This window comes from Aulostomus chinensis, chromosome 7 (genome assembly GCF_037954235.1).
Source record: "Aulostomus chinensis isolate RoL2024-O1b breed Wild chromosome 7, RoL_Achi_v1.0, whole genome shotgun sequence".
Classification (NCBI taxonomy): Eukaryota; Metazoa; Chordata; class Actinopteri; order Syngnathiformes; family Aulostomidae; genus Aulostomus; species Aulostomus chinensis.
In genome coordinates, this window is record NC_141326.1 from 4,034,725 (window position 1) to 4,062,178 (window position 27,454).

The 27,454-nt window shown below is 43.2% G+C and overlaps 1 protein-coding gene across 3 annotated transcripts in view; it reads right to left on the reverse strand.

Annotated features, from left to right (window-relative positions):
• LOC147258247 (solute carrier family 66 member 2) overlaps positions 1-27,454 on the reverse strand; it is a 68,582-nt gene that overhangs the window by 16,506 nt on the left and 24,622 nt on the right. For all 3 annotated transcript variants that reach the window (XM_086208211.1, XM_086208210.1, XM_086208212.1), the window contains exon 4: positions 6,625-6,841. In XM_086208211.1, coding sequence (XP_086064337.1) covers positions 6,625-6,841 — 217 coding nt within the window. The remainder of the gene's footprint in view (positions 1-6,624; positions 6,842-27,454) is intronic.

Below are 27,454 nucleotides of genomic sequence, written 5' to 3' on the forward strand. Positions count from 1 at the left end.
GGACAAAACAAGGCCACACAGGAAGTTTGGTGTTCTGACTTTGCGAGCAGGAACGAAGAGATGCAGTGAGGCTCTGCAGAGATGGTTCGCAGCAACTAGCACTGCAGTACTGAGCGTTCAGGCTACAGTTGATTAGAAAAGAAAGTCTCTTCAACCAGCAGTGTAGCAGTTTTGTTTCATACAGTACATGTGCCTTAATGCAGAAGTGTACTGTAACACTGCTTGCTGCAGACAACCTATGGTCTAAAAGACCTGCACAAAAGTTGCATTCAAAAGTAGCCATAATAAGATTTATATTCATATTTCCTGGTCCAGAAGGCAAAAATATACTATAACATTTTTTTTTATGGTGTCACACAATCACAATTTTACCACATTTAGGTTTCATGTTGATTTTTTTAAAAGCATGCTGAAAGGTGCTGAACACAACATCAACAACTTCCTGATATTAGAACTGTTTTCTGAGTTTTAGCTCAGCGCTTTCCACTTCCTTCCAACACTCTGTGCTGTATACAACTTGCAAGCCAGCCCTGCTGAACACAAGCCAACATGTGTTTCAACAGTCACTCAGTAAACCACACAGACATCTTTAGGTAATCATAGATGCATGGTCAATCACTTAACTTGCACTTCGGGTGGAGAACGCATCTGAAGCCTATATAAATAATGTAGAAACATCCCCAATGTAGAATATTATCAGGGATGGCTGCTTGGGCTCCTTACACACGTGTTAGAACGAGAGCTGGGACATGAATCAAGTCAATAACCAATTAATTATCAATTAACAATCAATGTATTTGAATTTAAATCAATCAATGAAGCAATTTCATTTCAAATTGTCCCATTACATGGAACATGTAAACACTTTTTGGCCTTTCCATTTTAGTTGAGTGCCTTACACAGCGTGAGGACTTGAAATTATAAATGCAATAAACTAGATAGGCAGTTTGATTGTTTAATTTTAGTCTTGTCTAATATGATTCAGGTCAAAAGTTTGAAAAAGAAAATTTGCATTTTCAAATTAATGCAAAATAACATTTCAGTTTTAACTGTGACATAAATATTGCTCTCACAAATAGAAAGAAAGCCTGCACTGTTTAGACGACACTATTGTCCAATTCAGAGCAGGTTAACTCTTTGAAAATTGAACAGCTTTTTTATTTTCATATCAATATTGTCCAAGGTCAGCGATACAAGTACGTTAAAATGACCTTTTAATGCATTTTTTTTTACCCCAAATTACCCGTGCATGGTTTGGAAATGCATGAGATTATGGATTTGTATTTTAAATTCAATTAAAAACACCAATGGGCTTCCATGTTTTGTGATGCACTTTATAATTTCAAAATAGAACTGATAAGAAAACTTGCTTCATACCACCTGAATAGTCTAAGAAAATGTACATATACACATTGTTAATATGAACATGCAGACTCACAGAGGAAAGACCCCGTGCTCCAGCTGTGACTCGAACCCAGAACCTTCTTGCTGTGAGGCGACCACTGCACCACCGTGCATATATACATGTATGTCTATATATATGTATGTGTGTGTGAGTATACATATATATATATACATACATATACACACACACATATATGTGTGTATATGTATGTATATATATATAAATATATATGTGTGTGCGCGTGTGTGTGCATATGTATGTATATATACTGTATATATGTATATATACTGTATATATGTGTGTGTGTATGTATAAATATACACATATATACATACATATATACACACACATATATGTGTGTATATGTATGTATATATATATATACATATATATGTGTGTGTGCGCGTGTGTGCATATGTATGTATGTATATCTATATATGTGTGTGTGTGTGTGTGTGTGTGTGCGCGTGTGTGCATGCATGCATATGTTTGAAGGTGACAACTTAGGTGACTTGGAAAAGGTGAGCAGCCTCCGATGAGCCATAACCACACAGTCACTATCAAACTGTGGTAATGGGACTCACGGGAATGAGCGGCTTCACATGGGATGTGATGAGAGGAAGTGCACACCACGCGTCACCTCATCGTATCTGCAAAACAATTTGTCCTGGAGGAAGTGAACACAATGGAAGAACCTCTGAGTATGCACGATGAAGGTCAAGGGATTTGAAGATTTTTTTTTTTAACACACGGGAACAGAAGTGCTGAATTGGCCGTTTTCAGCCAGCAGGGTCGTTTGTGTAATTATGCCGTTGAGATCAATAGAATGCTGGACTATTTCCATGTTGAGATGAGGGTACTTTCTAGGGATAGTCATTTTACTCTTGTAAGTGTTCTATAATAAGAGTGTTTTCCATGCTCAGGACCCATGTCCTACATCTACTCTAAGGCAGACAAAGATTGCAAAGATGGAGAGAATCAGTGTTTATTAGTGATGATTTCCCCTGAGAAATAATGAGTAAATGAGTTTGGAACTATTTAACGGCTGATATTATACTTGCACACTAGTGAGTGAGCAGGGTTTTTTCTTGTGTTTCTGCCGTCTGTGGACTGATGCTTCTCACCATTTCATCAGAAATCTCCAGGACTTAACACAGTGTTGCTGCTTATTTAATCTTTGGCGTGCTAGTCGGTCCATGTTGGAGGGATGCTTATAGGAAGCGAAAGCCTGGATGTACATCCTGAGGGCACTTCATGTGAAATGGAGCACAGTCACCACAAAGAAGCTGTACATCACCTACAGTGCAGCGTCTTCGAGCACATGAACGCTTTAGATGAAGATTTTCACGCGAAGGGAAAAAAGAGAAAATCTTGGGTGGATTGATGCGAGATACTTTATGTAACCTGACATTTTCCTCTGTGTACACCTTGGTGCACAAAATACAGTAATATTTAATGAAAATGAAGCACGTAGGAATGGAGTGACAGAGCAGGACTTTAGATATACAGAATGTGGCAAATACTAGCAGTAGATGACATCTCAGAAGAAAAGAAATATTCTCTCCGGAGAAAAACATGCACGGTACCATTATGAATCAAGGCTCTTCTCACCTTCTCTTATTGCTTTGTCTCCCTTGGTGAACAATTATTTCCATAGCATGCTCTTGCATTGGGGAATCGACAAAAAGTCAAACTGGGATACCCAAGCAATTTGGTGCTATACAAATAAAACTGACTTGACTTCATGTTTCAGTTGGAGGAGTTTCCAGTGACCGAACCCATTTATGGGCAGATCAACACGCTCTCAGATAACCTACGACAAGGCTTCCAGCCCCAAACCTGTGTCTACGGGGTAGAAAACCAGCCAGGAAAACCGTCAGTGCTTTAGCGGTCCAAATACACAGGCACTCCACTGCAGTGACGGCACCCCATCACAACTACATTATCCTGCAATATCACAAACCACGTTTTGTGGTAAAATGTTTTGGTGAGCCGTCCATCCTCTCTCCCCACCCTGTCACGCTAACGTTCTCACTAGATCGACATCATCTGTTTTCCTCCTTTGCTCTGGCATATTTACAGCAGAGGGCATCTGTAAGTTAAACACAGTGTGTGTCATTATAGGATACTTGCATTTCTAACCTACTGGGTCATTTTTCTCAGAGGGATGTCACACACACATTAACTGCTTAAGTACACATGACAGACGGGAGACATAAAACGGAAATAATGATTATAATATTTAATTAGTGAAATGTTCTGTTCCATAAGTGTAATTGATCCCACTGTCTGCTAGCTGAGAGGCTAATTACCGTACTATACATATTGACCTTTGCACACTCTGATATCATAAAAGTATTCATAATACCACCTGTACTGTCTACTCCTTCTGTACCCTCAAGGTCAACTTTACAACATACACAACATATTAACTGAAACAAACACAATACACATAAGACATGTACCAAAATGTGTGTAGAAAGACACAACGTAATCATAAGCAGAATCCCAGCAAAAGTAAAATGAGGTGAAGTGAAGATGAAGAAGAGAAAAAAAAGAGAAAGAAAAGAGAAAAAAAAGGTACACACAATACTCTCACACCCAAACAGGACTCTCAAGGTCAGCTTGAGACCAACGTGGACAGAAGTTCAAAGGAAGGACAGAACTAAGCAGCATGTGATTCCATCACTATGCTTCTTAAAAGTAATCTTATTGGACACAGCTTATATGAAGCAAATATTTTACATCATAAACGGTCCAGTTTTTATGGATTAACTTCTACAGGTGAAAGGAAGGACTTCACATGAAAAATATCTCGTTAGCAATCTTTACCAACCTGCTAAATTACATGTTTGAAGATGATATACAAGAAGATTCTACCTGGAATAATAATATGACTGACATGGCCTATCCATCACCAACTGCTGATCGTGTTCCCCTGGACAAGTCACCAGTCCATTACAGGGCTCACACACCCAGACAGATTCACACCTACAGCAATTCCAATTAACCTAACGAGCATGTTTTTGGTGTGTGGGAGGAAGCCTGAATGCCCGGAGAGAACCCACGCAGACGCGGGGAGAACAAATGCCACACTCTCAAGCTGCTGTGAAGCCGCATTGTTAACCACTGCACCATCGTGCTGCACAACTGATACATTTCCCAACAAAAAAGTGTTATTGTGATGCGTGTTTGAGTTCTAGTCTTGTCCTTATTGAAAACCTGGTCTTGCTCCAAACTCGCTGTGACATTACAAATCAACACTACCGTTGTGCACACATAAACCCCAGAAACGCGTCCTCCTGGAGACGGATGTAAAAACAGGCTTCCTAGTGAGGCTTTCTGCATAGAGAAGCTCAAACATCCAAGTAAAATAGGTAAGCCATCTTCTTTTTTTGGGGTGGGGGGGGTGTTCATTACCTTTGCCGAGGAGTTTTCACTCATGTGTAGATGTGGTTTCCTTGTTTGTGTCTCAGCAGGATCACAAGAAAAACTACACGGCTGGTTTTTCACAAAACTTGGTGCAGAGGTAGATCCCCCTTACTGAGCGCCCTTCTGCTAGACGAAGTATTTCGCCTTAAATTCAGAGTCATGTTTACAGGCTTACTGTCCCACTAGAGCTCATTTAGTGTTGGCCCACTTGGAGCTACCAACAGTGGCCTATTGGTCTGATGCATTAGCTTAACCATGACTCTGTCCAGTTGAATTTTTGTACATTTATATGTTTTTGGGTATTCTGAGTGCCTATTCTGAATAGCATTTTTGTGTCATGGTGGGTCTCGTTAAACGCTGTTTGACCCAGCAGGTGTTCAAATGCTCACTGATAATTCTATTGCAGTTCATGTTGTCCTTGTACCCGGCTAACTCTCTGGTTCATGGGCGGCATGGCTCAGGGGTAGAGTGGCCGTCTAGCAACCGAAGGGTCGTTGGTTCGACCCCCTCGACCCCGGTGGCCATGTCGAAGTGTCCTTGAGCAAGATACTGAACCCATAATTTCTCCTGATGAGTAGGTTGACGCCTTGCTTGGCAGCCTCCACCGTCAGTGTGTGTGTGAGTGTGAATGCGACAACACTGTAAAGCGCTTTGAGTGCCACTAAGGTAGAAAAGCGCTGTATAAAACTGAGTCTATTTACCATTCATTGTTGTAATCATCCAGAGGTGTTGACTTGTATATATATATGTGTGTGTGTATATATATATATATATATATGTGTGTGTGTGTGTGTGTGTGTGTGTCTCATGGGGATTTTGAAGGTACGGGTGAAGATGACAGCAGTCACATCATCCACCACCGCGTCTGGAGTGTGTGGCATGGTACTATTGGTCTGTTAGCAGCACCTCAGCACCTCAAAGTTTGCTTTCAATCCGGCGAGATGTCTGTTTAAAGACTTCAGTCCAAATTATTAACAACATTACACTGGTCATACGTAGACTGTATACAGGAGTCTGGTGTGATGCTAGATGTTGATTCTATATTCTGTTTGATTTGCTAAGGTCATGTAAGAGGAAAACTCTTGGCGTGTGAAAGGAGGCGTAAACAACCCCAATGAGATTTGCAAGACTCCCAGTGAAGAGAGAAACATGCATTATTTATCATCTTCTACTCTAACACTGATCACCAGAGAGAAAAGTGAGCCCAACGAGCCAATATTACCAGAAATGCAAAGAGCTGATAGAGTTTAGGTTCGTGTTCATTCATAAAACTCTGTGTCGTCTGACTGCATCCACATGTTACATACTTACATGGGTGTATTTGCTGTACAAGCCTGACAGCTTTACCCTGGCTACTTACAACCAAACTAAATATTTTATAATGATCTGACTGAAATCCTTCTGCGTTACTGTGGCCGTGAGCTCTGATTCACTCCCAGGATAAGTCTGGAGTTTTCATCCTAGGCTCAGTTCGGGAGCAGACTGTGTAATGAGCTGCTGCCTTGCTAAGTCAGGTGATAAATACATGCAGATTGTGTCTGCGAACTCCTGGAAAACTGCAGCGCAGATTTCTCGATCTGTACGGCCCTGGGTTTATCCAAACTTTCACTCAAAGTTTCCTATGTGAAGCCTCTAGTGATTATAAATGACCTCATTAGCATATTTAGTTCATAGGAATATAAATTACTTGCACTCCCAGGACAGTGAGGTTAATGAAAGTGCACAGTAATCACTAGTGAAGTCCTGGGGGAGTGTGTTTGTGTAGAAGTGTGGGAGCTCTCTCCTACCTCATGCCCTTAGTGGATTGGTTTTGGAGGTTTTGCAGTAGCTGCGGGAAACCTAGCATGGCCTCAAACATCACCGCCAGGGAGCCCAGTGTCTCCACAAACAAGGGGGAGTCCAGCAGCAGCAGGGTGACCACTGCACATAGCACCGTGAAGCCGAAGCAAAAGAGCATGTAGTCCTCGAAGGCACTCCACTTCCAGAAGTAGCGCAAGTCCAAGTCTAGAGAGGCGAGAGAAGACGAAGGTTTATTTCTCTTACATGTAATTAAATCAGACTAAAACTGAGGTGACAGGTAGCAGTGACAGGAAATGGGACATGAAGATGGGAAAGATGTGGTAAGATTTAAGGTACAGAAAGCAGAGAGGAGATGATCGAATAAAGAAGCAGAATGAGGCAGCGCGTGCGTACGTGCATGCGTATTTGTATGTGTGTGTGTGTGTGTGTGTGTAATGCTGCAGGGTGAGAGGGAGGTTACAGAATGTGGAGATGGAAATAGAAGAGCAGTAGTGACAGGCGGTGTTTGAAAAGTGAGCAGGAAAGGAAAAGGAGAGAAGGAGCAGAAAGAAGGGTGAGGCTTCATTAGAGGATGCATAGAAATTCTGCAAAGACAGCAGCACTCGTAAATCAATACTGTGCACATACGTAAGTGAATGCAACAAAGATAAATGAGATACTGGAAAGCTTTTACATTTCAATTACAGTGGAATAACGTGGCCTTTGACGGGGCCAGAAAGTTTATTACCTTCAGTTCAAAGTTATCTTTCCACTGACACAATCCTATTTATCATGTTTGCCTTTTGAAATTCACAACCCAAACAAAGGGCTGCTGCTGGTGCATGAAAGGGTTTCGTCTACCAGAGTGGAAGAGGTGGAGAGCTGCAACTTGAAAACTAAACTTCGAATCAGATCCACTTTGAAATGGTCGCTAAAACTAAAGGTGTCCTGTTGGCTTCTGAGGGAATAGATTGATGCCTGGGATAGCACGTCACAGAAAGCTTCTGACAGGAAACATTATGTCCGCTACGTCTACATCCCTGTCACCATCTCCTCAATGGGCCATAATGTGAGATGATCAATGATCTCTCATTGCTTATATATGACTATGGAGCTGTGGAAACCAGCTGACATCAGCCAAGAAGGATTGATAGCTAAATCAGAGCACATTAATTAGAGTGTGGACTCAAGTGTGACATTTCTTACTGCCAAGCAGCTGACTTACCCTGTGTGCTGCTTTTACTGTGTCACTAGAGCATTCAGGCTGCACTTTTGTGTTTGTGTGTATGTGTGTGTGTGCGCCTGTGTGTCTGTGTGTCTGTGTTGAATGCAAAACGAGTGAACGTAACTTTCCAAGGTCAAGGATGAACTTTCAGAATCAGGTATTGCTGAGGGAAAGTATCGCTTTCACAGACTGCATGCAAGAATTGGAAATTCTTTGTGGTACTTCGACCATCTTGGCTTTTGGAGTTGGAGAGGATCTGACGGAAGCCCTGTTTAAATAGTGGGTGGGTGAATGCTGCTGTAAAAAGGACCCTTTGTCCATTTATAAAAACCCAAACAAAGCTGCCTGCATTCTGTATCAGAGCTATTTCATGATTTAGCCTTGTCAGTGTTTGCTGAAGCTTCTCCATAGGTCCCGCCCTTCCTTTTAAGGACTTTGATCCAGCCGACTTCAAAGCAGAATTTTCGGTCCCCTCGTTCTGACTGGTCCCTTTATACATAACTGGAAAGCTTAACAGTCACAGGCAGTTGCTGTGGTATCTCAAGGTGGCCAACCAAAAACAAACACTGCGCTTATTTTTCTTCTGGAGTGAAGTGGGATCATATTTTATACTTTATAAAAATTTCTTATACTGAAGATTTGAGACTTGATTGAAGGCATAAACAGTAATTCTGAGGTAATAAAACAAGAGAGTGTTTATCTTCTCATGCAATTCTACATAAGTTATGGCCCTGCTGGCCAGCAGTTTCAAGGCACTTGCACACTGGCTTCAGGAGCTTGCTCATCTTTCTATGGGAGCACTGCTAAAGCTAACTTCATGAAAGCACCTGGGGTTGAGAAAAAGATCTAAAAGTACGGACAACAAAAGACATACCTCACCTGCCAATCTGACCAACTGCAAAAGTGCTGGGGAGTGGCAGGTGACATGAGAATTCATTTTTTCATAGTAGCCAGTCAAAACTCCTCCCAGCACTGGGAAGAAGGATGTTTAATCCTTCTAAAATAATCCAAATTATTTTATGCGCATCGCCACACAACATTTTCAGTATGAAGTAATTCAAATTCAAGCACCCCTATCCCCTTCCCACTACCCCAACACACACACACACACACACACACACACACACACACACACACACACACACACACACACACACACAGCTGGGAAAACTCCTTTTACAGTCCAGTGAGTTACAGCTGCTGTAGCATCCTGGGACAGACGCAGTGGTGATGTCTTGCAGTGGGTCCACTGTGGCATGTTTGCAGCAAATTGTGAACATGATTAATAGCTTCATTATCAGGAGCCAACAAAGACTTGTCACCCACAGCTGAGAAGTGAGGTGGGAGAGGGGACACACACACGCGCGCGTGCCTCCCACATGACAAATATCTACTCTCAGGGTCCGAGTTATTTCTGTCCTTACAGATTTTAACCCTGACAGGAACCAACAAGCTGCATGAAAGCCCGGTGCCGTCAGCTCTGATGGCTCTTTCCTCTGACACCATGTCAACACCTGAGTCATTGCACCACCCATTGAGGCTGGCGGAGGGACTAACATGGAGGCAGCCTTTATCAGCAACAAAAGCCCCTTTCATTTGCTTTTGCATATGAGCCCAAGGTGGTGAAGTCTAAAGATGCTGACAGGAGCAAAAATGAGAGTATAGAGATATATTAAAACTTCTGTAAACTTTTCAGAGAATAAAGCCTCCCACTGGGCCTTTCATATTTCCATCTCTGTCTAATTCAGCTTACCCCCCCACCACGCACCCACCACTCATCCTCTTATTGGCAGCAAACACAAAGGCAGGACCCCCCCCACCCCCCATGCTATTTCCTCTCTCATGTTTACCTGCATAATAAAATTGCCTGGAAAACTATAATGAAGAGAGAAAGCGCTGCATTATTCATGAAACCTCATCTCTGTTATTTCCAATCACATCATGCGCCGTACCAGGCTTCTGCTCCTTGACCATCTTCACACTCACTTTTTCAAGCCTTTCTTTCACCCACCTACCTAAAAATGTTTCCCTTCAATCCTACACACACACACACACACACACACACACACACACACACACACACACCATCTCCTTCGAGCCTGCTGTATTGTTCTCCAGCCAGGTGGCCCATTCCCTCCAGACAGCATCCTGTCTGGCGTGTGCTGAGGCCAAACTTCAAAGAAGCTCCTGAGAGGCAAGGCACTCCTTCTTCACACACACACTTTTGGTTACACAAACACTTTTGAAGATCTAACAATTAAATTACTACAGTGGCCAAGAAGCAGCTGAGAGGATGTCAGTATCTGAGTATGAAGTTACTCTGGGAAGATAAGGAAGTTGCTCGGGCAGGGTAAGTCCATCACTTTGTCTGCTCAGGTGTGAGCTCACAGTTGGGATGGTGTCGAGAGGTCTCAACTGAGGTGCAGCATCACAAAGCAGGCTTGGGGGATCTGTGGAACACACGAGGAGAGAGCGGCTGGCTGGGGATGAACAGAGGGAGTTTGGCAAGTCGGGCAGAAAGAGTGAGAGTAGTGGAGTGGATATATGGAGGTCACACGCCAGGTATTTCCCACCAGGCCGAGCGGAGAGCAGAGTAGAGACTACACAAAGATACAAACTGACAGCTCGAAAGCTCTGAGATATGTTGACTCAGCACCCTCAGCCTGCCAGCAGAGTGATGTATTTTAAGATGTGTGAATGTTGCTATTTGACATCTTTATGGACTGTCTAATCAGTGTTTGGCACGCTGGTCTGATCCCCTGATAGGTGAGACATTTCATACCACACAAAGCTGCCAGATCATTGAGCTGCTGCGGCAGAAAACGGGCAGGTTTTTTTTACAGTTGGACCACAAATCTGGCTGACATTGCAGGAGGTGAACTGATCTGATCCATGAAGCTGCAGTCAAATGACAGCTCTCCAAACACAGGAGCAGAGTATGAGAACTGGGGCTGAGGTCACTTCACAAACACAGCACATGGACGCTGGTTGGGACGGACGCTCGTCCTATCAGTTCAAGACGTCTGGCTCAGGTGCTGATGTTGATATCTTCTGACTAAGAGTGGGAGTGAGACAGCAGCAGGAGAACGTAAGCTCACACTCCCTCCTATCCCTTTTGAACACCGTCATTCCTGTTTCGGTGTTTTTTTAATTTTTTTTCGTTCATGTTTGAAATAAATACATCCATCCATCCATTTTCTTCCGCTTATTCCTGTTAAGGGTCACAGGGGGTGGAGCCTATCCCAGTGGCTACGGGCGAGAGGCGGGGTTCACCCTGGACAGGTCGCCAGTCCATCGCAGGGCCAACACATAGAGACAGACAACCATTCACACTCACATTCATACCGACAGTCAATTTAGAGTCTGGATTAACCTGGTCCCCTCTTGATGTCTTTGGACTGTAGGAGGAAGCTGGAGTACCAGAGAGAACCCACGCAGGAACAGGGAGAACATGGAGAACATGGAGACTCACATAGAAAGGGACTCAAACCCAGAACCTTCTTGCTGTGAGGCGACAGTGCTGACCACTGCACCGTCGTGCCTCCTGAAATAAATTCATTAAATATCATTATACTGTAGGTTCAATAAGAGAATGTAAATGTAAGCCTGATAAACCACATTTTACATTCGGTCTCTCTGTGTTAAATGGCATATTAATCTGCTGTAAACCATCAACTGTTCCACCTCTTACTGCAATGATCAAAACAAAGCACAGACGCGACTGATATCATCACTGCTGCTTCCTCCCTCCACCGAGACTGACAAAAATACTCATTAAAGTACAAGAATGAGTATTTCAACTTGAACAAGCTGCCGTTGAGTACAATTACAGTGCTTCCTTAGTGTTGTTGTATGATGACAAATAAATTGGTTGCAATATATTTAGAAATGGATTCTAAGTGTTTGAAACATAGCATTTGGATTTTCCAGATCTGAGGTTATTGTTTAATAAATCAGACTCTGATGGTGTAGAGCTGAATTGTTCCTCTTTATACTGACTCGTTTCCTCTAACACTGCGAAGGGGTCTTCAGGGGGTACACGACTGGAAATATTTCAAAGGGGCACAAAATTGGAAAAAGTTTGAGAATCACTGTAATAAATACAAGCACACAAGTATTGTCTACATACGTACATAAAGTATGTCAAAGTACTCATTATTGTACAGTACAATGGCCCAATTTACAGTGTTATATTTATCAGGTTTGACATGTGGCCTCCACATGCCTCCATATAAAACACTGAGCTACAGAAACACACCTGGGGCGGCAAACTACACCGGTGTATTAGGGCCTTTGTAGGGGAAAAGATGAGCTGGAGGATAAAAACAAGCAAGTCTTCTCCGTTTTTTTATTGGAAAAATTGCATGTTAAAACTCATGAATTTTCAGTGTTGTTTTGTATTTAAAACCAAAGTTTAAAAGACATCTAATCTTTGCAAGATTAGACAGGTGTGGTTTATTTAGAATTATAAAACTTTATTCTTCCGTTGGCTAAAGCAGTAAAGAAATACTTACTGTGTAAGCCCAGAATCATTATATCATTATATCATTATAAGCATCCGGACTTTAAAAAGGCATTTCCGTAAATTGTGTCAATGAAAACCCCAAACTGACTAGGATAAGGTGCTTGCCTTTGTTTATCAGTGACTACAACAAAATGGAAAGATGCTTGGTCTGGTTTTTTTGTTTTGTTTTTTTCCCCAAAACGGCCCTAACACACCATTGTCGCAGATACAAGAATATATTTGGGGAAGGCCAGTACCTGCCAATATAATTGTCCAACTAATATATCAGTCAGGACACAGCAGAAAAAGGAAAAAAAAAAAAAAAAACGTCAATAACTTCTGGTTAAGTTTTAATGGGGACACTGAAGGCACTCAAAAATTATTTGTATGGACAGAAAGTGACCTCCCTCTCTCTGACAGCCTGCAAATGAAAAGAGAGGTTTATTCAGTGCTGTAAGAAGCAGGAGGGAGATTACTGGGTCACCAGCAGTACAGGTGAAGACAGAGAGAAAAAAGGTCCACGGCACTCCTCCCCTCCCTCCTTCTCTGTCAGCTCTTTGAATAATGCAGAAGCTTCTGGAGTGAAACATGCAAGCAGCATTTATGCACGTCCTCACATATTTTGCAGACAATGCACATCAAGAATTTGAGTTCAAGTTAGGATTTGAAGGAGGAGACAGAGCTGCTCCACCAACCAATGGATGAAGGGACGCCTCACAATGTCCACTCATTAGTGACAATCTAACGCACACACACATGCGCACACACTCACACTCAAAAAATGTAGTTGTAGTGGTTTATAGCCACAGCCACGCCTACGGTCAATTTAGAGTCTGGATTAACCTGGTCCCCTCTTGAAGTCTTTGGACTGTGGAGGAAGCTGGAGTACCAGAGAGAACCCAGCAGGAACAGGGAGAACATGGAGACTCACACAGAAAGATCCCGTGCTGGAGCCAAGACTCAAATCTGGAACCTTCTTGCTGAGAGGCCACAGTGCTGACCACTGCACCACCGTGCCACCAAGGGCAGATGTGAACTGATAAAGAATTTAAACTACAACTCCTCACAATTCATCTGCAACTTTGCAAAACCCACTTCTACGCTTTTATCAGTTACGTATTAGGAACAGGAAAAGGAACAATTCCACCCACTGACAGTTCAAACAGACCTAACTGAAGTGAACCTACAAAGGAAAATTCACAGTCACTGATGACAGGAAGTAGCAGTCTACTCATGACAGACATGCCAGAGTACGTTCATCAAGCTCTCCACAGTTGAACAGCCTCTCTCCATAGAACCCGAGGCTTCCCAGTGGAGAGGAGTGGGGTTTTTTTGCCCGTCATGGCTCTGGCTGAAGCTGCTGATGTGCGGTTGTGGTTGTGTGTATTCTCCTTGTTCTCACATATCTCAGAGGGACATGGTCACAGCAGTAACCTCAGCCTACAGGATTAAACCAACCTGGCTTGGCTCTCCCACGCCTGAATGATCTTCACCAGCGTCTTCTTAAACCACATAATGCACATAACTGACATCTACATAAATGATGTAGATAAAACATTACATTTGCTTCTACTCCAATAGAATATCTCTTGTCTATACTGCAATATATAATCCTTCTATGATCTGCAGTTATTTTGACTGATATTGGGGATGCTATTTGATTCGGGATATTACGGGGAATGTTAATGTTTAAAATTATTCATTGTGATTTCTTTGGGGAACTCTAACAAACCAATGCGTTCTCTCAAGTCTTTGGAATATGATGTGTCAGCAGCACCTCTCCGCATTCAATTGAAAAACTTTTTTTTTTTTACACACACAATTAGCTTTTAAAAAAGATAGTGCTTTCCTGCCAACTGTAAATGGCATAATAGGCCATAATGTGATTTTGAATGAATTATGAATAATTGTTGGGTCCTAATGGCAGGAAGCTGAAACCTCTTTGCTGATTTCAGATCAGCTAATTAGACTCACCTGGGGAGATCATTTGTAGCTACGTCTTGAACCCCCGAAAATCATAGTGAAAAAGTGATGCGAGTTTACTCACGAGTGTGTATTTATGTGTGTATTTATGTCTCCCCTTTGTCTTTCCTGTCGTTGTTTTGTGTTACATGTTATTTTTAAATGTGATGTTTGTATGGTTTGTCGTGCAGGTATATAATATTGTTACATTTGCCACACACATGCACTCTCATCCTCTTTGGCGCCACCACACACACGCGCGTGCACAAAGATACAGGTACACATTCTCTTGCTCACTCACCTACTTGTTACAATTTACACTCAGTAGATCAGTTTAGATACAAACAAACTACGGTTTGTCACTTGGAATGTACGTGGAATCGGCTCATGTGAAAAACGGCTAAAAATTTTAACACACCTACAACATTTACAAGCAGACATTGTCCTAGTACAGGAAACCCATCTACCTAAAACAGGTAATCATGTGTTAAGCCCACAGTTTCCGCACACATACACAGCGAGTTATAACACCAAACAAAGAGGCGTAGCCATTCTGATTCACAAAAACGTCAGGTTCACTTGTAAAAACACCATCGTAGACCCGAAAGGTAGGTTTGTAATAGTCACCATATCCACACACAACACTGAGGTATGCATGGCCAGTATATATGGTCCAATGTTGATGACCCCTCCTTCTTCCACAGCTTCTTCACTGCACTTTCAGCCCACTCAGACACAGCACTCATAGTGGGAGGGGACTTCAACCTGGTATTCAACCCACAAGTGGACAGAATCAGTAGAGCAGCTAGTCAACGCAATTGCCAATCATCCGATATAATTAAGCAGTATATGAGTGATTTCGGTCTTTGCGATGCTTGGCGCTCACGCCACCCCATGCTGAAGGAATACACCTACTACTCGCCAGTGCACCACTCCTACTCTCGTTTGGACCACTTTTTAATTAGTAACTCAATTGTGAAGGATGTCTTTGACGCCAAGATTCACCCTATTGCCATTAGCGACCACGCACCAGTCACTCTGACACTCACAAAAAAAACTAGAACACCGCTTTCTAAACAATGGAGATTTAATACATCATTGCTCAAGGACCCCAATTAAATTCTTCAAGGAGGAATGGACAATATTCTGTGAGATAAATGACCAGCCTGATGTCTCAGCTCGTGTGCTGTGGCAGGCGGCAAAAGCTGTCATGCGGGGCAAAATAATATCTTCCTCTTCACATCAGAAACAACAGGAGAAAGCTCTCGAAAAAAATTAAATGAAAAAATTAAAGCCTTGGAGACAACTTATGCCGCCTCCCAAGAGGAACACCTACTGAGAGAATTAAGGGAATTAAAACTAAAACTAAATATTTACTCAACATCAAAACACAATTTCAGCTGCAGAGACTACGCTTGGAGAACTTTGAACATAACAATAAATCCAGCAGATTTTTAGCGAACCAACTAAAACAGAACAAAGAAAGAGCAACAATATCCTCCATTAAGGACTCCAATGGGGAAACAACCTGTGACCCAGAAGAAATCAATTACATTTTTAGGGAATTCTATAAAAAAACTTTACTCACCTGAGATTAACCAATCCAAATCTTGCATTGAAACCTTTCTAAGCACAATTGACTTGCCAAAATTAAATCAAGACCAAATAATGGCTCTGGAGTCACCTATTTCAATCGAGGAACTTCAAGAAGCCCTTAAACATATGCCAAACAAGAAAGCCTCGGGACCGGATGGCTTTCCTGCAGAATTCTACAAAGAGTTCTGGCCTGAGCTTGCACCAGTATTCTACAAAATGTTCACTGAAATACAGGAAACCTCGACCCTGCCACCCGACAAGAACCGTGCGATTATTAGCCTTCTCCTTAAACCGGACAAAGACCCAGCACTTCCATCAAGCTATCGTCCAATATCACTTATAAATGCAGATATTAAAGTCATCTGCAAGGCGCTAGCGAGAAGGCTTGAAAAAGTAACACCTCACATAACACATCCTGACCAGACCGGGTTTATTAAAGGACGGCACTCTACCAACAACACACATAGACTTATCAGCCAGATAGACTACTGTAACAGTCAGAGCAAGGATGCCATAATTGTCTCCCTAGATGCAGAAAAAGCATTCAACAGGGTAAATTGGAATTTTCTCCTCACCACATTCAAAAGTTTGGGTTTGGAGATAACTTTGTGAACTGGATCGAAACATTTTACCGCGCTCCCAGTGCTTGTGTCAGAACAAATGATCAAACTTCTCCAAGCTTCTCTCTCCAAAGAGGAACCAGACAGGGTTGTCCACTTTCCCCTTCCCTTTTTGCTATATTCATAGAGCCACTCGCAGCTGCAGTCCGGTAAAACAACAACATCAAGGGAATTGATACTACAAATGTGAACCATAAGATAAGCCTCCATGCTGATGATGTATTACTTTTCCTACGGAATGCACAATCATCTCTCCCTGAAACTATAGCACTCATTAACAAATTCTCAACCATTTCTGACTACTCAATTGATTGGAGCAAGTCAACTGTTCTTCCCATCAACTCAGGTTTCCAGAGTACGCTCGCTGCACCACTACGGCCAGGAAACATTAAATACCTGGGCATCAAGATCTCTGCCAAACTGTCTGACTTGACACGGCTAAATCATACCGCCCTAATCAAAGAAATAGAAGGCAACCTCACCCGGTGGCGCACACTACCCATATCACTTATGGGAAGAATAGCAACAGTGAAAATGATGATCTTGCCAAAAATCAATTATGTTTTCTCGGTGGTTCCGACCCAACCTCCCCGGACTTGGCTCAAAACACTTGACTCTAACGTCTCAAAATTTCTCTGGAAAGCTAAGCCACCACGTATAAGCTTAAAGACTTAACAAAAGAGTAAAGACTATGGTGGCTTGGAACTACCAAATTTTTATAATTACTACTTGGCCAATAGATTGCAATACATACTAAAATGGTTAAAGCCAAACTCATTAGACCAAGCATGGCGCGATATTGAACAAACATTCTGCAAAGAAATCCAAATCTCCGATCTCCCTTTTATCAGCCCTGTTATCAAGCACCACAGCTGCTTTAAGTACATTAGCATCAGCAACACCCTCATAGCCTGGTGGGAATTTCTCAAAAGCAATGGGCTCTCGAACACCCCTTGCAGGCTCACGCCTATCTGGAACAATCCTCCTGCAAAATAAAAAAAAACAATACATTTTGCTGCATGGGCCAATAAAGGGATTAAAAATCTAGAGCATATCTTCCAAGACAAAGAATTCATAGAATTTAACCAGATTACAGCAAATTATGGTATTAACAAAAACAAATTTCTGGAATATCTTCAGCTCAAATCTATAATACAGGCACGGTTTGACCTTACCCAGTTAGACTTAGAGCTTCCACCTAGAATAACAGATTTTTTACAAATTTCACCCCCTAAACTACTGTCTAAAATTAACTCTATAGTTTCAACAACAGAATTTATAATCTCTATTCCTTCATCCAAATGGGAGAAAGATCTGTCGATCAACCCACACCCTAACTTTTGGATACAAAACTGCTCCAACACATTTAGAATGATTCGTAGTGGTAACCTACAATTAATAAATTACAAGGTTCTCCACAGAACACACTACACAGGACAAAGGATGTTCCAGATGGGCCTCACACAAACAAACATTTGTCCATATTGTGCGACTGGCTCACCAGACTGCTATCTGCATGCTATATGGCTTTGTACACCTGTTAACAACAAATCCTGCAAGCTTCTCACTGCTCTAAGCATCGCAAAGAAGGCCATCCTGATTAATTGGAAATCCAAGAACAACCTAAGCATTACTCAATATAGAAACCTTTTATTAGACCACATTTCCATGGAGAGAATGTCTGCTTGGGAGGAAAGTCGATCGTCAGAGTTCAAACAAATCTGGTCCCCGATAATTAAATCCATCACATAGTTTTGATGGGGGGGGGCTGGGCTTCGTGGCTCTGGCCCCGGGGCGGGTGGCTATGGACGCTGGCTGCCTTGGGTGTCCAGTGGCTCGCTGGGCTGGTGGGCCTGGGGTTACTGCCTTCTGGGGCGGCTTTGGGTCTCGCCTGTTGAGGGACGGTGTGGGGGGCGCGGGGGCGGCTTCCCCTATCATGGCGGCACCCTGTGGGACGACGTGTGCAGATGAGAGTATGACTGTTTTGTCCGGGGGTGGCGGTCCTGGGCGTGCGTGCCTTCGACTCACCCCGGCGGGTGGGCTGGGCCTCTCGGGGAGTGGGGGGTCCCGGCTGGCTGGCTGGTGGTGCCCTATAGCCTGAAGCCCACCTGCTCTGGGGGGAGGGGGAAAACAGGGGATGAGTAGAGGGGATGGGGATCGTGGGTTGGGGGGGATAGCTCTGTTCAGGGGCGGTGGGACTGGTCGTTGTGGTGGGCTGTGGCTGCCCCGCCTGGGTGTGGGGTGTGGGTGGGTGTCGGCCTTGCCGCTGGCGGACCTGTTGGGGGGCTCTGGTCGGGTCTCGGGCCAGAGGGGCCCTGTACCCCTGGGCTCTGCTCATGTTGTGGGGGGGGGGGGGGTGCCCGGCGGGACCGGGGTCATCTCTGCCCCGTCTCTCTGTGGGTTGCTTCCGGGTGGGGGTTGCTGCTCCTATGCTTTCCTACGGGTCCTGGCATGGGTTGGGCCTGTGGCTGTTTCCTGGGGGAGGGTTGGCCTGGGGCTCCCTGTGTCCTGGGGATTTCTGGGTGCTCTGGTGGCCTGGTCCTGACCTGCCTGCTATCCTGGACTGGGGGTTCGATGTCCTGGCCCCCCATATCAGCTACAGCCAGCTACGCACAGCATCCAAGACAAACCGTAGCACACACACATACACATACACACGTGTATACACACATACACGCATGGGGCGCACAACTGACCCATAAACACACACTCAGACATTTATCTTAAAATTATATTAAACCAAATGGTAAGCCTGCACCGGAAATTCTGCAACCAATGTTTTTTCTTTTCTTTTTTTGTTGTTGTTACTTTTTCTTTGTTTGTTTGTTTGGTTTTTGTTTGTTTTTTGTGTCTTTTGTTGTTGTTGTTGTTGTTTTCTGCTATTGCTGTTGTTGTTGTTTTTGTCTCCCCCCTCCCCCTTGTCTTCCCTGTCCTGTCCCTGTTCTCTCTTCCTGTCCACTCCTGTCCTCAGTCCAGTCGCTTTATCAATGAACCAACACCATTCCTAATAAAGTTAAACATAAATGTCAATAGGAGGAGTTTATCAGATTCCTCCTATGCAGAATAAAACTGCTTCAGTACAACAAGGCACCAGGAACATTGATGCTGCTTGCCCCAGCTGCTGAACAGGACAGGTTAAAAAAAAAAAATTGCTGAAATTTTACTGCAGAAACTCAAAATGGTACTGAGCAGTTTTCTATGGACCTCATGTGTTTGAATGGAACATCGAGGGCAAGCTCCTAATGAGACGACGGATGCTGTCCTAGGGTGTCTCCTCTCAGATCTGGACCAGGGCATCACTGAGCTCCTGGATTGTCTGAGGTGCAACTTGCTGGTGTCGGATAGACTGAAACATAATGTCCCAGAGGTGTTCTGTTGGATTTAAGTCAGGTGAGCGCGGGGGCCAGTCAATGGTATCAGTTCCTTTATCCTTGAGGAACTGCCTGCATGCTCTCACCACACGAGGTCGGGCATTGTCATGCACCAAACGGTCCCAGGACCTATTGCACCAGCATAGGGTCTGACAATGGGTCCAAGGATTTCATCCCGATTCCTAATGGCAGTCACGGTACCAGGTAAGGTCATAATTAGAGTAGCTGATAACGTATTCCAGTCCTGCATGTTGTGCACCACAAATAGTTTCAGGTCAAACTGCGGAAGAAAATTCCGACACAGAATGTAGGGATATAATGTGTGCAGGCATCCAGTCAGTGTACAGACTCCACTCAGCAGCATATCAACAGGGAAATGGACGGAATATTCTCCAACCAACTCCAAACACATTGATCAAAATATTATATTAATAAAAAATAAGGCTGGAAGTTGAATTGTTTCCATCCATAAAACATATCATTGATTGGATTTGTCAACCCTGTGTATGGAGACAGCATCGAGGGTTAGGGTACATTTTTAATTAATATATCAAACAAGTACTGACTGGACTGTTTCATTATATTTTTCCCCCCAAAAATACAATACGGATTGGGACTTGACCTGCATTCTAAAGCATGTTTCTGAAAGGAAAAACAAACGAACATTAGTGAGTATTTTGCTAGCACCTTGCGATTCTCACCTCGCACACACACACGCGCGCACAGGAGCAAGGCCCACTTCACCACTGAGATATTTTCATTCCTAACAGCTCTGTGCACATTCACCACTGGGGAATGAGCCATAATGTAATGTGCTGTTCACCACATTAAGGAGTTGACTTTTATGTGGCAACTGTTCCGCTCAAATATTTAATTAATAACTGGATTTATTGCTTCAATTCACAAATTGTCATAATACGTTTACTCAATTTTTATATTTTATATGCACTGATTAAAAAAAACAAATGATGCTGCAAAATAGGCCACGTTGTTCTATAGTCTGTGACAGCAGTGGTCTCTGTAAGCTCTGTCACGTTTGCCAAAGCAAAAAGAGTTTGCCAGCGTCCATGCAAATCTACTCACAGGGACGAGCGGCACTTTCATTTGCATATATTGTGTATAAAGAAAGTTATTCATGCAGAAACAGAAAAAGTGCTTTAATATATTGACAACTTAATAGTTTACAGTTGCTCACTGGAATGCTTATTGGTGATGCTTTGTTGTCCTGCAAATGGAGGTGTCCTCGAACACACCGTCATTAACCTTATCATTATGCTACATTCAGTCTACACATAGATGAGTATAGATACATTAAATATCTGACAGAGACCTATTATAGTGCAAGCTTGCTGTGGCAGGTGATTAAGTACGTTAATGAGGCTGGTCTGGTGTAACCATCCAGCACTGCTATTGAGACACCAGAAAATGTTTGTGCCATAGACCAAGAAGAGGCTGGTCTTTGGTCAATGGCGTTATGGGTGAAAGGCTATTCAAAAAGGGCACACACATCGCACAAGACGATGTGCTGTATTGCAATGGGGTTCCAATGATGCTTGATAACGTGGAAACATTGGCTGCCACCTCCTCCCAGATCTGCTACACCACCTCCCAGGCCTGCTTCACCTCCTCCCAGACCTGCTTCACCTCCTCTCAAACCTGCTACACCTCCTCCCAGGCCTGCTACACCACCTCCCAGGCCTGCTTCACCTCCTCCCAGACCTGCTTCACCTCCTCCCAATCCTGCTTCACCTCCTCTCAATCCTGCTTCACCTCCTCTCAGACCTGCTACACCTCCTCCCAGGCCTGCTACACCACCTCCCAGGCCTGCTTCACCTCCTCCCAATCCTGCTTCACCTCCTCTCAGACCTGCTACACCTCCTCCCAGGCCTACTTCACCTCCTCCCAGACCTGCTACACCTCCTCCCAGGCCTACTTCACCTCCTCCCAGACCTGCTACACCTCCTCCCAGACCTGCTTCACCTTCTACCAGATGTGAATCAGCTCCTCCCAGCCCTCCTTCACCTCCACTAAAACAGCAACATGCCAAGCCCTGTGCTACCTGGGCTTTAAAGGGATAACATGAGGCTCTCTGATTGGTCTGATTTATGCCACACCCAAAACACACCTATGAATAATAAAGTGTCTAACGACCAACTCTTAAAGCCATGCGCCATGGTTTGCACTATGATTATGCACCCTAAAAATACCAAAATGAGGCTGAACATGCCCCGAACATACAACGCACACACTGCCCCTCTACCAACCTCCTGGCGACATCGATGCCTAATTGGGCCATTAGTCTTCTTGATCACTTCACAGTCCATTGGCCTCACATTTATTGGGGGTGATACAGCAGTGAAATACAGACCTCCATCAGGTAATACAACACACCTTTTCTAATGTTTTTAAATGCCGCCTAAATGCAAAGACCTTCTGCTGATGTTAAAGGTCAAGATGAGACAGTCTAACAATATCTGGTTGTCCACATGGGCAACAAGCAGAAATATCTGTCAGTGATGTATACATATGTTGTGACAACTGCTACTAATGTATGTGTGACGTTGGCGTGCAGCAGCTGATGAAGTTCCATTCTCCAGGGATTAATCAAATCAAATCACAACAAATCCACAGATAACGGAATAAATGGCACCATTTTACCCAAAGATGCTTATAATTACTTGAATTTGTGCTGTTATACAGTCGCTGTTCTTATGGTGACACAGATGCTAACGTATGACGCTGCTTTCTTCGCAGAGATCCACTAATCTGGGGGCGACAGTTTCGATTCATTTCCATTTGGATATTGCAGGACCCTGTTAAGTGGCAACGAAACTGTTGACAGAAAAAAACAAAACAAGAAAAGACCTTTGCACTCATTGTGGGCGTGAGCCAGCAGGTGCAGCATGGCAGGTTTTAACGCTTAGCAAAGTAAACTTTTCCCAATATACTCGTTCACTGTATAAATTGCTCTCTATATACTGAGTACTATATGTTATATTTTACTCAAATGATCATGACTGTTGTGCTTTATTTATCTATACAGATTCCATACATTACCTATTAAAGTTACCAAGATAGGCAGAGAGAGAATATCTTAATTAAATTCATGACTTGAGAGTCCGAACACCTACTAACACTTCAGAAAGCCTGTTGCTTGAGCCGTCTGGTGAACCACTAAGTGGTGGTTTTCTCCGCCACTTAGCGTCAACCTGTTGCCCCAGACAAGGTTTAACTAATGAGCGCCGCTGCCGCTTAAACACACTACAACAGCAGCTGTGACTGTCTATTATGAACAAATGTATTTCACACTGTCTGGTTTACAAAAGAATAACTCTGGGACACTGAACTCCACATAAAAGACAGATGTGCTCCTCTCTTACAGGGATTTCACACACACACACACACACACACACACACACACACACACGCACACACACACACACACGCGCACACACACACACGGTGTTCCTCTATGACAGGGAAACTGATGGCTGACTTTTCAGATTGTTTTGTACAGACGGAGTATCATATCAGTCAGTACAGTTGGCACGTGACATTTCTGCATTTCTTCTTCCAGGTTCAGGTCCATTAACAATTCTGGCAACAACATGCACCAACACCCAATCTACCTTTCAACATTCATGCTCGCTCTGGCACTCGCATCCACTTTCTTCTTACAAGTCATTATGTGGGCGCCTGCAGCTCTGAGATAAATGAGAGTGAGTTAGTCAGCCTCAGGTGTTCTACAACCCACAAAAAAGATTCACATTCCGGCTCGTACACTGACCAGCTTCCTGCCGTCCCCAGACTGTTATGATGGAAATAAACATTTGTGTCCCTTCATTTGAAACAGGGAGAAAAAAAAACACAATCTTTTTTTTTTTTTTTTTTTTTAAGAATCTGAGCAGAAATTCAGATATTAACCTGCCAATGGCAGTAAATATCACTGGATGAGTTGTGGAGGATTTTGTTTGGAAGTGGAGTATTTTGTCAGATGAGTCATAAAAGTAAAGGACATTTTAAAAATTGCACCAGTTATCAAAAGCCAAAAACTGTGAAAACACAAGCTTCCAACCTCCGCAGAGGGAGAATGAACTGAGCACCTGCTTCGGGAAGTTTTTAATGAGTTTTGACATCATCGAATATGCCAGCATTTCAACTGAAAGATGAAAAATGGACATAAATCAGCATCATCATGTTAATTCAACTTGACTGGGATACCAAGCTATACTTCAGAGTTCATTTTTGTGATTTTTTCTAGCTTGTTTCTGTGTAGCGAAGGTCAATATCAACTCCCTGTTGATACTGTGACTGGCAGAAATCAGTTGAAATATGAACCCCCTGAACTCCCTTTAAATGGGCAATAAGGTTGTTTGTTACTTTTCTGCATTTTCTTTTTTGACTGCAATGTGAATATTCTTTATTGGGAAGTAGATGGCAAGAAAGTGAGGATTACGCCAGCCAGAAATGAGCAATGAGGCCTGAGCTGCTGTGTGCCATTTCACTCCAGGCACAAGATAAAGCCCGTAATGTTGCTTATAAATGACTTATCTGTGTGGTGAATTATACTGAAGGGAAAAAAACCCCACAAGAGAATGAGAAAAGAGTCAAGAGAAATTCTTCCTTGTAGTTCGCACTTACCATGCTGCATAAAAACCCTCTATAGGTATGATAGAAAGTGTGTTTGGATACACTCAGATCCACAACAACAGCACTCTTCTTAACCCCATTAGACTGAATAGAACTTGGAGCCAATCTGACTGATAGTAACCTTCTTTTTGCAGCGTTCTCTCTTTCTGTCCTCCCCCCTACCTCATCTCCTCCCGCATCCCCAGCATTGTTACTTCCATTCATCAGTCTGAGATTTGAAAAAAAACAAAAACCCTTCATTGTCCTTCACTTTTCCTGGTAGCAGTGGTAATCCTGTATATCTTGCTTTGCTTGCAAACTAAATACAAAAATGCATCAAATCTTTTCAAGATCACAAGAAGATAGCGCGCATCTGCAGGTGGCGTGGCCTTAAGAAAGTTCAACCTTCACTTTGAAGTTCTCGTTTAGGATTTGCTGTCTGCAGCAGAATAAAAGTTTGACGTTCTTTCAAAGACATTGCGCTTCTTCTTCCGTCTCAAGGGATTTTCAAAGGTTATCCGGCGTGATGAGGGTGCAGATATGTTTTCTTGTTATGGGTGCTACTTGATGGACTGTTATCTACAAATCCCAAACACTCAAGTCTATTTTCATCTCCGGCATCAATCAGCACCGCAGGCACATCATCAATGTAGATCATTCTACCCAGTTTTCCCCTTGGATTCATTTTTAAGCAATTCTCTATCTTCCGTTTTGATCGGAGATACTTCAAATAGTCTGACAGGACAATGAAATTCTAGACTGTGCATCGATGCGTTTTTCCAATCCTGGTACTCACATGTATGTGTGGGGGTGCAGTTCTGTTATGCATCTATACTTCAATTAGTTCCTTTCAATTTTCTTGGGCTGCAGATTTTAACGGCAGTGACAGCTCTTCACTGGTCACACACATGACACGAACCTATACATTTTTAATATCGATCAATCAAATCGTAATTCAACAACAAATTCCAATGAAATATACCACAAAAGAAAAACATGATTGGAAGATTGTGCATAAGTAGGTTGGTTAAACTCTCTCTTGTGAGTTAGCAGACCAGGATATGAATCTAGGCAGTATGAGTGAAAACACACACGATGTATTTATACTAATTAAATATGCTTGATGAAGAACTAAGGCGTGTGTGTGTATATTTGTGTGTGTGTCTGAGTGGGTGCTAGAGAGAAGGTCTTTGTCTGTGTGTGTGTGTGTGTGTGTGTGTGTGTGTGTGTGTGTGTGTGCGCGTGCGCGCGCGTGCATGTATGTGCAGGCACAAACACGAGAGAGTGAGTGGGAGATATGAATTTCCTCTCCGGCCAATTCTGAATATGCGTGTTAGATCCGTGTTGAATATCGATGCTGGGTTAGGGCAGAGGTGGACGGTTTACATGCAAGGATCATGCATCACTGACTATAACTTTCTCACCATGAAAACAGATCACAACAGTAATGCAGAGCCAGGCTGGCGCTGACGCTGGTTGCAGTGACTCATGTCCCGGAGAATTGGCAAAACGTGGGGGGGGGGGGGGGGGGGGTGCAGACTTGGCAGCTCTGTCCGAACTTTTTCTGTTGCTGGCAAGGTAAAAGTCAGCTGGCACGATTTCTGCAGCAGCTCAGACTGAATAAACTTGTTTGTCCTTATTTAGCATTCTTGCCTCAATAGGAGACTCTCCTGTTGCTGCTTGGTGTTCGTTTTTTTTTTTCTTTCTTTCTTTAACTTTTTGAAGAAGCATCTTAGGTTCAATTTCAAGAGACAATGTGGGGCTCTACCCACAGGAATAAATGGGAGGATTCCAGTTAGTTTGCATTAAAATAATTTCAAATTCAACTATAAATAGCTCAACATAGATACAATCCAAACGACTCCCTGAATTAAAACGTTTTTGCCTCCTGCGTTGTCCTGTGCAACAAGTCTCCTTTGCCAAGCACAGTGTGTGTTACTCAGTCAGCCAGCACCATGGACAGCTCACATCAACCTTCCGTGAGTTACACTGAAACACTGAAAATGTCTGCTCAATGTCTGCATTTGGGGTTTGTGTTTTATCTTGCAGCACTACTACCTCAATGGCAACCACATTCTATGTCGACCTGATTCGTAAAAACGAACAAAAAACAGGACAAAAAACAGAACACTTTCTAAAATCTTGTCTCCTGCCAAGAGAATCTGAGTTCATATCCAGAATCTGTTTCTAAAGATAATTCATGGGCTTGTTATAAAGCCTAGCTTCCTAAAACAAGATATCGTTGAGCAACTCAGTACTATTACCCAAGAAATGACTTAAGTGTTTTGCAAAAGGTATTGTTATAAAGTAATAGTACTTTAGCGTTGCTTGCATTTTTAGTCCTCTGTCGTTATTGCAGCTATAAAAGGGAAAATGCCGGTGCAGTATTGTGTCATATAGATAATAACTGGACTGGGAGCTGAAGTCAGAAAGTGCTGAGCTGCAGTGACCTTGGCGCTGCGGATGAAGGAGTTGATGAAAAGCGAGGATGGAAGTGAGGAGGTGAAGCATGAGTGGAGCGCGGCACACTTCCTAACACATGCTGGGAGAGAGCATGACAGACAGAGGAGGAGGAGATCCAATTAACTACACTTGAGCTCTCTTGTTCTGATTTGACTCGTTCTGTCTGCCTCACATACGCTGTCTCTCTCTCTCTCTCTCATTCGTGCGCACGCACACACACACACACGTGCATGCACACACACACACTATTTTTTGGTAGTATAGATTGTGTGGATTAGGAGTTCAACATGCTTCGTGTTGTACACATACACACAGATAAATGTAGAAGGATTCTTCTCTTTCATTACTTCCCTTCAGTTTGAGACACACACCCTCATGAGAGTCAAAGTTAAGCCTGGCAGGTGTGAAGGTGATCCGCTTTGATAATAATCAGCTGTTGACCAGATGGAAGCGTCAGGAGGTCCAGAT